At 34.0% G+C, this 12,073-nt stretch overlaps 2 protein-coding genes across 3 annotated transcripts in view; one reads left to right on the top strand and one right to left on the bottom strand.

The window, feature by feature from the left end:
* sfl (N-deacetylase and N-sulfotransferase sfl) overlaps positions 1-5,399 on the top strand; it is a 263,272-nt gene extending 257,873 nt beyond the window's left edge. For both annotated transcript variants that reach the window (XM_085482469.1, XM_029310347.2), the window contains 6 exons: positions 92-220; positions 543-725; positions 803-1,023; positions 1,109-1,387; positions 1,562-1,859; positions 1,939-5,399. In XM_085482469.1, coding sequence (XP_085338595.1) covers positions 92-220; positions 543-725; positions 803-1,023; positions 1,109-1,387; positions 1,562-1,859; positions 1,939-2,049 — 1,221 coding nt within the window. In that variant the 3' untranslated portion in view covers positions 2,050-5,399. The remainder of the gene's footprint in view (positions 1-91; positions 221-542; positions 726-802; positions 1,024-1,108; positions 1,388-1,561; positions 1,860-1,938) is intronic.
* Positions 5,400-5,819: 420 nt separating this feature from the next.
* Amt2l (Amt-2-like protein) lies at positions 5,820-8,468 on the bottom strand. The gene is made up of 3 exons (XM_029310349.2): positions 7,749-8,468; positions 6,650-7,445; positions 5,820-6,355 (listed from the first exon to the last, which is right to left on the bottom strand). Exons 1-3 carry the CDS (start codon positions 8,466-8,468, stop codon positions 5,820-5,822), a joined length of 2,052 nt encoding a protein of 683 aa, XP_029166182.2.
* Positions 8,469-12,073: the final 3,605 nt, after the last annotated feature.

Raw genomic sequence — 12,073 nt, 5'->3', positions numbered from 1 at the left:
TTTATATTTTATTGAATCTTTCTACACGTATAGATAATAAATTCGATACTTATTGTCGGATATAAAAAACCGTTCATTTTATATATTCAAGGTCCTACCGAGGCAAACTTGTGGCCTTTTTACTCACACGATTTTTATCGAGAGGTATCCAGGCGGAAGGGAAAAGCTGGACGAGTCGATACAGGGCGGTGAACTTTTCCAAACGATCGTATATAATCCGGTGAGTAAATCAACCGTTATGGAATCAATTTTTGTCGGCTTCGTTTGATCTTTCGTATTATAGGTACTCATCTTTTTAATCTCTATATACTTATTCATAGAGCATATTGATACATTTTCTTACCAATTTTTCCCGGCAAGAAATATCTATTCTTGTTTAACTTTTTCTTTTAATTTAGTCGCATTTGCCATATCTTTTATATATCTTTTTTAATATTACATTACATATTTATATTTATAGTATTTATAATGTACAAAATGTACAAAAATTATTGAATATTATAATGTGCAAAAATGATTGAATTACTCGACTGCTTTTTTAGATAAATATTTTTATGACGCATATGTCGAATTATGGAAACGATCGATTGGCTTCGTACACTTTCGAGTCGGTTATAAAATTCATTCAGTGTTGGACGAATTTAAGACTATCCAGTGCACCGCCACTCCAACTTGGGGAACGTTATTTTCAGTTATATCCTGAAGAGGCCGATCCAGTATGGGGAGTGAGTAGATATTTGGATATTTGATAATCTTATATCTGTGCTCTTCTACAACATCAAATTTTTATTATTTGTTACAGAATCCATGCGACGATCAGAGACATCAAAAGATTTGGTCTCGTAATAAAACTTGCGATCAATTGCCGCGATTTCTAGTAATCGGACCTCAAAAAACCGGCACCACGGCATTGTACACGTTTCTATCTATTCATCCAGCAATAAGCAGCAATTTACCGAGTCCCGATACCTTTGAAGAGATACAGTTTTTCAATGGAAAGAATTATTACAAAGGTCTTGATTGGTAAGTGAACAATCGAGAAAATATTGGTTCTATCTATTGTTAGATATAAAGAATAAGGAATATATAATTCGCATTATTTTTTCAGGTACATGAGCTTTTTTCCGGCGTCAAAAAATGAGAGTTCTCGATATCTGTTTGAGAAATCTGCTACTTATTTCGATGGAGAATTAGTGCCCCGAAGGACCCACGCGCTTCTTCCGAAAGCTAAACTAATCACTATATTGTTGTCTCCAGCTAGACGTGCTTATTCATGGTACCAGCATACCAGAGTGCACGGAGATCCGGTAGCGAACAATTACTCCTTCCATGAAGTTATTACGGCGAGCGATTCCGCGCCGAAACCCTTGCGGGACCTTAGAAATAGGTAATAATTGAACAATAAGAGAGATATTCGCCTAATAATATATGAATGAATGGCTATTCACTAGAGCATTTGAAGATTAACGAGCAGATTAGCATTAAGATTATGGGATGAGACTCAATATTATGAATATATATTTTTGGTTAAATTTTAACAGGATATTGCACTCAATTGCAGGTGTCTAAATCCCGGAAAATACGCCCAGCATTTAGAGAGATGGTTATCGTTTTATTTACCGCAGCAATTACACATCATTGATGGCGAACAATTACGACAAAATCCCGTGGAAACTCTGCACGAACTGCAACGATTTTTGAAGATAACACCAGCGTTTAATTATTCCTCCCATCTAAGATACGACCCGAAAAAGGGTTTCTTTTGCCAAGTAACCAATGAAGATCGCACTAAATGTCTGGGCAAAAGTAAAGGTCGCCAGTATCCACCAATGGAAGATAGATCGTACAAATTATTACAGGTAAAGTATTTTTTGTTCGTGCCATATATAACATATATGATATATCTGACATGTGTTTTAAACGCTGTATTTTTTGCAGAGGTATTATTTATCTCACAACACGGCTTTGGTGAAATTATTAAAGCGACTTGGCTCCAGAACGATCCCGCAGTGGCTGAAGGAAGATCTCACCGACACTGTGATGACCTAGCAAACGCCAATTACGTGAAACTCCAGAGTTTCCCAGCTACTTGCTTCCGCTGTCAGCGAAATACATCGTTTGCTAATGGAAGACCTGTAAATTAATGTACATTGGAAACTCCACTGGATTTTACATTTAATAGAAGAAAGACCATGACTGGCCTATCTCAGTGGATTGGCCTAATCTAATTGGAGGGAGTTTGTAAAAGCTAGTCACTAAGAGGCTTTATGAAGCCACAATTGTAATTGTCGATCATTGTTAAGCTAAAATAACATTATTAATAGATTATTATTTTTTTAATTTTATTACTATTATATTATTACACAATACAACAAACAAAATAATTATTTCCATTAGTTTATTATGAGGCGACTGCCTCTGTAGCATATCATAGTATCAATTATTTGTATCTATTAAATCTTAATTTTTTTTAAATGTAAAGATTGGCCACTTTGAGCCAATCTTTACATTTGAAAAAAATTTAGATTTAATAGATACAAATGATTGATACTATAATGTGTGCTATAGAGGCAGTCACCTCATAATAAACTAATGGAACTTAATAATTATCAAAAAGTTTGATTTTGTTGTAATGTGTTATTATTATTGTCATCATTACCGCATCGTATAAATGAGATATTATAAGAATGTATAGTTCACTGGTGCCGTTGCTCATTTCAGCAATTGTGATTAGGCGCCCCTTTCGTCCTATTTACCAATGCATAAGTTGGGCCAAGAAAAAGCCGACTAATGCAATCATTTTGCATTCGGCTTGAAATTCATTTAAAAAAAGAAAGGTATATCTTACAAAAAATGTTACGGACCTGTTTTTAGCAAATTTGTGATACAAAGACAAAGAAAAATTTATATAACAGAAGACAAAATATATATCCATGAACTAGAAATTTATAAAAAAGAGAAATCTGAGTAAATGAATTTTTACTACAATATCAAACGTGATATATGCGTGTTATGTACAAATTATATCGAAGAATACTCTTCAACTATAAACGCAATATTTTAGAAAATTAAAATTCCATTTCCTCAATATTAGACTTGTCCAAATCATGTTTTGAGAAATATATACTTTTCATGTGTAAAGATCATTGGTGAATTGTACTGGGTTTTTTTTATATACATATATCAGGCGGTTCATCGATTGTTCTTTTCGCATTAATCGCCGGAACGTCCATACGAGCGTAGAATTTCAGGGCTGAGCCCATCAACTTTCGGAGATACAGTGTATGCTAAGTCTCGTTGCATATTTAATATCAATGATGATGGCGATAATGACGAGAAGTCTGTATATTTTGACAATACTATTCTTGGTACCGGCGATATGGAAAAGCTAACAAAAGGTGTGTGATCGCGTCCGTTTATATATTGATGTAATTGTATTATTTTGACGTTAAATGTATTATACAAAAAAAGGGCACATGAGACGTATCCGAGATAAATTTCAAAGTTTGCCGATTTCGGATGTAATGGCCCGTTTGCAATAATCAATGCTATCAGAGTCAAAACTCGAATGCGAATATTAGATTGATAAACATGAAAAACTACGCAGATTACCTGCTGACAAATTATATATGAAATTATGCATGTGTCAAGATTTTAAAATTTGTCGCGTGTTGTACTTGAATAAATCGTGGATTTGAAAAGTGTTGTAAAGAATAGCACTAGGTTTGATCTTTCAGCTTAAGTCCAAATAATGTATAACAATTTTTCAAGATTACTTATCAGTATATTTTTTTCACTTTCGAAATATGAATAACCGAATGCATTCTTGTATGTATGTGTGCGTGTATGTGTATATCTAATTGCTCGTTTTGGAGTGATGTTCATGCAAAATATCTATTTTATTGTACCTCAAAAGAACATAGATTGAAAATCAGTCCAACGAGATTTTGCTGATTGAGAAGAATGCTAATGAGATCTGGTTTATATTGCATATATCTTTTTTTTTGTTATTTATTGGTCATATATACGTATGTATATTATCTCCAATGCAAACTATATGTACAAATATTTTTAATAATATTGACTGTGTATCTATGACTATCTAATTGTACATTGTAAAGAGTTGATGTGTGGAATTTTGAGAATCTGATGAGATAGTTACCTGTATTATAATACCTGCTTGCCACACTTTTTATATTGAAAAGTGTATAAATATTGTATGGCCCATTAGGAAAATAGTCTTGGTCCAAGACGAGCAATCTAAGGTCAAGTGAAGAAAATATTTCATTGTGATTTTAGTATCATAACAGTTATTTCACATTACGAATGTTTCTGGTGATTTTGTTTGATGATCTCTGTATCGGAGTTACACATATGAATCATGTTAGATAATTTTCTATATATAAATCTTTTGTTACGTTTGTATGATTTGTTTTCATTTTTATACTGCCGTTGAAACTATGCCATAACGTTTAACGAATCATATGTACAAAGTTTATTATTAATATTATAATAGTAGTTGATAATAAGAGCGAAATAATATCAATTGATTGATCTGTTTTATCAAATCGTGCCATTTTACCAGTGTTGTATATATATGATTATATCATCGTATCAATCATGTTGGATTTTTAGAGTCAATATCCTTAATCTTTTTTTGTACGGCGGTAGCAACGACTGTCCGGCTTGCTACTACCTGACAATAACTTGACGGCAAACAGAGGTAGATGATAATCCCGCGAAATTTATCAGAATTTCACAGAAGTGTAAGCATTATCTCATCATTGATTTCACGTTTCCTATAATTATTTTTTCTACTCCTTATCTTACATATGAACTTTTTCTATCTTTCTATTTTGCACATTCTATATAGCTTTTTTATTTTTCTATTTTCGAAATTTTCATATTGAAATATATTATAAATATATTATACATTATAAATATATTATATACAGCATATTAGTATCAAATTATATATACATGTTGAAAATTTATATAATATATAAATACTAGCATATATATTGGTTTTGTTATTATTTTAAATGATTTAATTAAATTACGAATATTTGGAATTTTAGTTTTATATCAAATACTGATTATAAATCAATGATAGTGTACTGCTAACTGCTTCCAAATTTCGTGGGTGCAATCGTTTGCGTATAAATGCGCACAGAAATAACAAGCATTCTGTAAATATTTTGTTCCAATAGAAACTGTCACGCAGAAAGAGAAATGCCATTCGTACGATAAAGAAAACTGCGCGTAGAATGTATGTATGATACTTTAAGAAACATGAACTTTAATTATTTAACTTATAATTATTCTATTGTAAAATATTGTAATAATTGTATGAATAGCTTATAAGTTCTAATAAAAGAAGCACTGAAAATTCTAGACTAGACAGTTTTGTAACAATGATATTGAAAAATGCTATACAATATATAATACATTTTTTCTAATACACACTCACACACTTCAAATATCATATCTTCCTTAATTTTAATATAATTTTATTTATAATTACTTTATATGATATACACACTCGATTCCCTTTATTCTCTTTTCAGGTACACATCCGATATATATATAATTTTTTTTACTATTCTGTGTATATTAATCCTATTCTAAATATATAGAATTAGAATAATTTAGGTATAGCAAATGCAGAAACAGTTCTATTTCTTGTGTACGAAACTATTTTCTCAAAGCTATATACAATATTCTCTGAATGTCAGCTCCTTTGATAATTTTATCACGTTGACGTTTCATGAAGATACCTACTGCGCGTTTGAACCAAATTTTATTAGCGAGAAACATAATTAATTTACACTATAAATTAATGAATCATTGTTTATTGCGATATCTTTTGTGGATTCGCGCGCGTTCAATTCTGGCGTCTTTTCAAAGATAGTGTCTTCATCACACGAATCGCTGGATGAAGAATCTACGCGTTTCGGTTCCAAAACGATTTTCACGTCTTCTTTGATAAATTCATGATATAAATTTGTCAGTTTTACGGTTCTCCGAAGCTGATAATTCGACTCGTTCAAATTCTTTGGTTTTGCAGCTCTCGTATTAAAATTTTCCGTCAAAATTAAACTTTTATCATTAACATTATAATCTTCAATTTTATGTCGAACGTTACCCTCTTTGATTTCAAATTCTTTCGAGATCTCCTCATCTATTTCTTCAATAGGATCTAAAATATATTTTATTTCTTTGCCAAAAAATTGTCTTCTTCCAATTTCCAAAAGATCATTGTTAATCGATTCACCAGTACCACCTTGGTCCTCTATCAACGCAGGTGTAAATCCAGACAAAGTATGCACTTGTCTTGCTTTCTTTACTCTTGCTTCTATATAAATATATCATTTCTCTTATCAAGGAAACTACAAACTAATTCTTAAAACTACATGTCTGTAGATTTCATTTTTAATTTCGATTTTATATCAGTTTTGAAATAATTATTAAAAAATATTTTTTTTTTAATTTGCAATAAATGGAAAGAACGAGAGAGAATTAAATAAATCGTGTAAAAATTTTTAAGCAAAGAATTATAATTGTAAGAAGACTGAATTGATGTCAAATAATTCAAAATGATGAAGAGGAACGCGAATATATAACTTTATACTTTGCAAGTATCACCAACCTGGTACTTGAACTTTCATAACTTCATCATCAATCTTAACATTTACATTTGGTTTCCTCTCGATAGATCTCCCTTCTTCAAGTTCGTCTATCTCTTTTTGATACTTCCAAGATCTAGAACCAACACTTGGCCCATGTTTTGGATCGGAGATCGAGCTAGGTTGCAAATAGAGGCATCCGCTATCAGGAAAGAAAAGTCTTTGCAGAAACGATCTCGGTGGACCTCTGCCGATGGCAGCATTAGCTCGTGCATGATTGAAACATTCCGATCTATTACGAAGTATTCCGCAGCATTCCAGGATGCCGAAGACCAGCAACATCGCCGTAGCAACCAGAGCCAATAACGCGACCAAGCAAATTAATTGCCAGGAGAAACTCAATAGTATCGTCACGGTATCTTCGTCGGTGCTTGCAAGACAGAGAGGAGCCAACGCGCTACCGAGAATCGCGCAAACAAGGTGTATAGCTATAATATTGCAGTAATCCTCCAGAGCGCTGCGAAAGACCTGTTTGGAGGTCAAATAGAAGGCAATACCACCCAGACAACCCAAGACAATAGCTATTTGCGGCGAATAATCGTTCGCCGCAGCCGATACTATCACTACACCGGCGATTGTGCCTTGAACACATCTCATCACCGTCCAATGATTGAAGGCTTCTCGGCTGAATGTGAAATGCAGAGCGACGACCAACAGGGTACACGAGGACGCGGCTAGCAAATTATTGACATACGCGTACGATGGATCTTGCATATAGATTCGGAGTTTGTCACGGTCCTGCGTATTCATGCATAAGCCCTGTAAACGTTCAGAACATCACTGAATGGTACAGTTAGCATTTGCATAAGTAGAGGTTTCTATATACGGAATTCAAAGACCGATGCTTAGAAAGCATTACAAAGAGCTTTTAAGTTCAAGATTCGCGACAGTACCGTGAAGTTCGAAGTCTTCGTAGAATTCTAAAAATATGTTTATCTCCCAGTTTCATAATTAATAGTATATATTTTATATTAATTGTTAAAAAAAATATGAAAACTAATTTTTTATTAAATCACGATGACAACTAAGAAAAATTCTATTCAGTTCAAAGTAGATGTTTACTTGAAGTCCGGCAAATATTAATAGGAGACCTCCGAAAACTGTCCCAGGGGAACCGGCGGTGATACTCGCATCATCCAGATCTCTCAATATGAGTATTCTTCTGCCGAGAACGAGACATCCAATCAGACCTGAAAATCCTCCGACGACGTGGACTACTCCAGCACCAGCGTAATCCTTGAAAGTGACTATTCTTCCGCCCAATTCGTTCTCCGCCATCCATCCTTGAGCGGTCCAGGCCCAGTGGATCAGCAGCGGTTGTATCAGACCGGCTAAGAGAATATTCACCAGCAGATATCCCACTGTGTGCATTCTGCCCACGATAACACCGGTGCAGATCGCCGATGCGATCACCACCGCTTGCCAGCCGATGATCGCTTCGTTTTTGTCGATCGTGGGATCACCGATCCAGTGACCTTCGCCGATCAAACCAGCCACGTCGCCGTTGTAGGCGACGAGGAAACCAGTGAGGAAGTACATCACGGTGACGCAACACAGATCGACCAGATTTTGAAGGAGTATCAGATTAACGTTGTTGATCGGCACGCTGCCAATTTGCACGAGGACGAAGCCGATGCGCAACAGGATCGTCAGGACGAGACGGGTTAATGAATTCCAGTGGAGATGCGTCGTTGGAACGGTGTAATTATTGAATGAACGTGGATGAATGGCATAATCGTAGTAATTCTCGATGTAATAATCGTCTCTAGTGACGGATGACATTTTTTCCTCCGGAAATTGAATCTTTCGTATAGTTGTCACGTTATCACATCGTTCACCATGATCGAGGTAAGTTTTAAAATTTTACACATATTTTGTATACAAGAAGAGAGATGTTTCCTGATGAAAAAAGGTTACTATATTTGATAAAAACTTGAACGAAGTTGTACATTTATGCATTTCGATTATCCAATGTTTTATTAAATCGATTAAAGATAGATTCGTTACCTTAAAATGTATAGACTAGAATTAAATCATTCTTACTTAGATTGGACTTTGGATAAATGACTTTAATATACATAATTAAAGCATATTGCATAAGTGTAAATTAAAATATAAATTAAAGAACGATATAAAAAATTCAATTCAGATTTCACTTATTTGTTTTATTTAAAACCGCGCTTGTGATTTTATTTATTGTACATATTAACAATTGCATTATATATAAAAATAATTTATTCTTTTAACAAACGTTGATTGTTCTAATTTTTTGTAACATAACGTCGAGTCATTGATATCAAAATTGGTTTTATATATATTTTTCTAACAATATATATATAAATTTAACGATGTATGACAAATCGTGATTTCTTATGGTCATATCCGAGTGTAAAATTACACTCATGCACTGGCGGTAATGATAATTATAGCCGGAAACGGAAGGAATCTCTCTCCTTCATTGATATCTCTGATAGAGATTAAAGTTACACTGACTAGATGTAGCCAGAATGATTGTGGCCAATAAAGGTAAGTCCACTGGCCTAAAAAATAATTAATTTAATCATATAAATTACGCTATAACGGATTTAAATTGTTCAAATAAATACGCCAAATTAATTCACATACACAATACTGTATTCGTTTTATACTTTTTGATACTTTTTATACAAATTTTGAATCATAGAATAAATTAACTATATTCTTAAAAAGTTATTAGATTTCAAGGAATAATGTACGAAACGAATATTATGAAACATTACGAAAAATATTTATAACTTTATAAAATAATTTTTTCATATTCAGTTTTTTTCGGTATGTTTAAAGTTAGCATTTTATTTTGTGAAAATTCATAAATAATTAAGAATTCTGACTTTATTTACTCTAGACTGTGCACTGCGTTCGAAAATATGTTAACTTAGAGTCAATTGGGCTCCGACCAATCGGAGCCCGAGGATCTCTATTCTGATTGGCCGGGCGAGCTTCATCCTAGAGAAGAATAGAGTTGCGGATCCAATCTAGGTTGCTAACCACTGGTTCGCCGCGCCACCGCGCATGCGCACACATCCCCACCACTCCTACTTGCTTCTTCCTGCAGCAAAGCTTCGGTTTGGGACTGATGCTTGCGTGCTTTTTTGCCGGTCCGGGTCGCGACAGTATACGAGTGCGAATGTTAACAGTGTCGAGTATCTTTATATGGTTAATCGTCGCAAGTCCGATCGCGCGTCTCTGGTCGTATTTCCGTGCCGTCGTGTCGAAGGTCGTTGGGCGCCATGAAAAGCTCGTAATCAAGTACGTCGCGACGCGCCGCCATGTTGCTCGGCATCGTACGTTGGGCCTCTGCCGTGAACCATCGAGTCGGAAATACTCGGCAAAGAGCGAGAAATACATATATTCATTGTTCATTATCGAAATACGCGACGACCGCGAGTGTATATAGTGCTCGAGAAATGCTCCTTTCGCCGGATTCTCGCTCGAGGAGCTGAAATGGTGCAACCGCGAAATGGTGCCGTATGCATTCACGAAATGGTGTCGTGTGCAAGGTGCTCGGACGATTTCCGACATTCGCCGGTAGTCATTTCGATTCTTATCTATCGAATTTCGGCGACATTTCGACGCTCCGTTGTTCGGAGTTATCGCGCGTGGAAGCTCCTGCGCGATTTCCGCGGTTTCTTCGTCGTCAAATAGTGAGTGGAAAAATATAGTGAAGTGCCCAAATCTGGAATAAGTGAGATATAAAATATATAATAAAGTGCAGTGGCTAATTTTGGAATATCAGCGAAAATATAGTGAAGTGCCCAAATTTGGAATAAGTGAGATATAAAATATATAATCAAGTGCAGTGGCCAATTTTGGAATATTAGTGACCTCTAGTGCGTCGCGAGGGAATTAGCTGTCGTCGTTTGATGAGACCCTCCGATAGGTGGCTCTTGAAGTAAGTGGCGACGCGAAAATGGAGCATCGTGCGCGAATAAGCTCTCGCGATTCTCTTTTCCCGAAAATGTGATAATAAAAACCCGGACGTCGCCGCTCGTCGCGATCGAAAAAAACAAGTAACGCGAGTGCAAGCGTTTTAAAGTTTCTTCTGAGAGGAGAAGAAGGCCCGAAGTGGCATCGGGTAACGGCAAAGGTACTACATGGTAAATAATTTATTTTTTATTATTACTATTTTTACTGTTAAACTGAGTGTAAGTTCCACTTGCGTGTGTCGTCGTGTCATTGTTCTCTGTGTTCAAGATAGAGACCAGAGATAACACAAATAATCGAATTCGCTTTTGTGATTATTTAAATTTCATTGTTAACTATTCGTAAGTGTATCTGAGAAATCATTTATCCAAATAAATCGCGTGATTTATATACATACTTAATATACTTAAATTAAGTTAGGTAAAAGTTTAAAATATCGGAGCGAGATGAAAATTTGATTGTTATATTATAATGTGATATTTATAGACAGTTATTTTTTTAACAATGCTTTTTGAACAAAATTTTTTAAACAATTAATTTGCTCGAAAAATTAACTCTTTCGAATTTAAAAATGTGCTACCAGTTGATTTTCAACAGTTCTATTTTTTTCAAAACAATTTTTATATAGTTTTTAACCTTTCCAAAATTATTTTTTTTCTAAAGCCGTGACACAATTTTTTTAGTTATCAAAACTTTTCAGGAAGCCAATTTGCAGAGATCTAAACAATTGCTTTAAAATAAGAACTTAAAAATCGAATGATATTCATTTAAAATATAAGCATATTTTTCGGGCAAAATAATTATGTAAAAAATTCCTAAAAGTTTTAATTCTCAGAACAATGAGTTTGTAGTTGTGTTAGTAGTAATTTGCATTTTGTTATTAGTTGTACAATTTAAAATTTGCAATTGTTTAAAAAGATGGTCAATAGCCAAATTTGTCAATCATGAAGATTTTTCAAATCTTCCTTTTCCATGTGATTCCGATTCGTTTGTAATTGTTTGAAACAATCGCAATCAAAATTTATATTCAAAAAAGCAGATTTTAAAAAATCTTCAAATTTGACGAATATCAGTTAAAACAACTATGTTAAACTATTGCAATTTCTAAACTGTGCAAATAAAAACAAAACGAAAATCACTTTAAACAACTGTAAACAATTCTATATAAAACTGCGTATTTAAATTTGCGTTATTTTTAATTTGAGAAAAAACTTCAACTTTTAACTTTTCCACTGACAACGCGAACGATCGACGTACTATCATTTTCGGTATTAAAAAAATTAAATTCTTATAGTCAGTTGTCAGATTAACATTAATATATATTAAAAACACAATTTCAAGTGCGTTCAAAGCCTTTAAGCGAAGATAGATTCATTTCGATGTTGAAGCTAAAAATTTAAAAAGTGACAATCTATAAAATATTT

Source organism: Nylanderia fulva, unplaced genomic scaffold, assembly GCF_048542155.1.
Source record: "Nylanderia fulva isolate GAGA-0341 unplaced genomic scaffold, ASM4854215v1 Scaffold10, whole genome shotgun sequence".
NCBI lineage: Eukaryota > Metazoa > Arthropoda > Insecta > Hymenoptera > Formicidae > Nylanderia > Nylanderia fulva.
Note: the sequence above shows the minus strand (reverse complement) of the source record. Positions and strands in the feature narration are given on the sequence as shown.

Bases quoted from the DNA above. Each gene is read 5' to 3' on its own strand.
- Amt2l (XM_029310349.2), bottom strand. From the start codon at position 8,468: ATGTCATCCGTCACTAGAGACGATTATTACATCGAGAATTACTACGAT. The intron at 7,446-7,748 runs GTAAACATCTAC...GAACGTTTACAG, and splicing joins TAATATTTGCCGGACTTCAA to GGCTTATGCATGAATACGCA. The intron at 6,356-6,649 runs GTTGGTGATACT...ATATTTATATAG, and splicing joins TATGAAAGTTCAAGTACCAG to AAGCAAGAGTAAAGAAAGCA.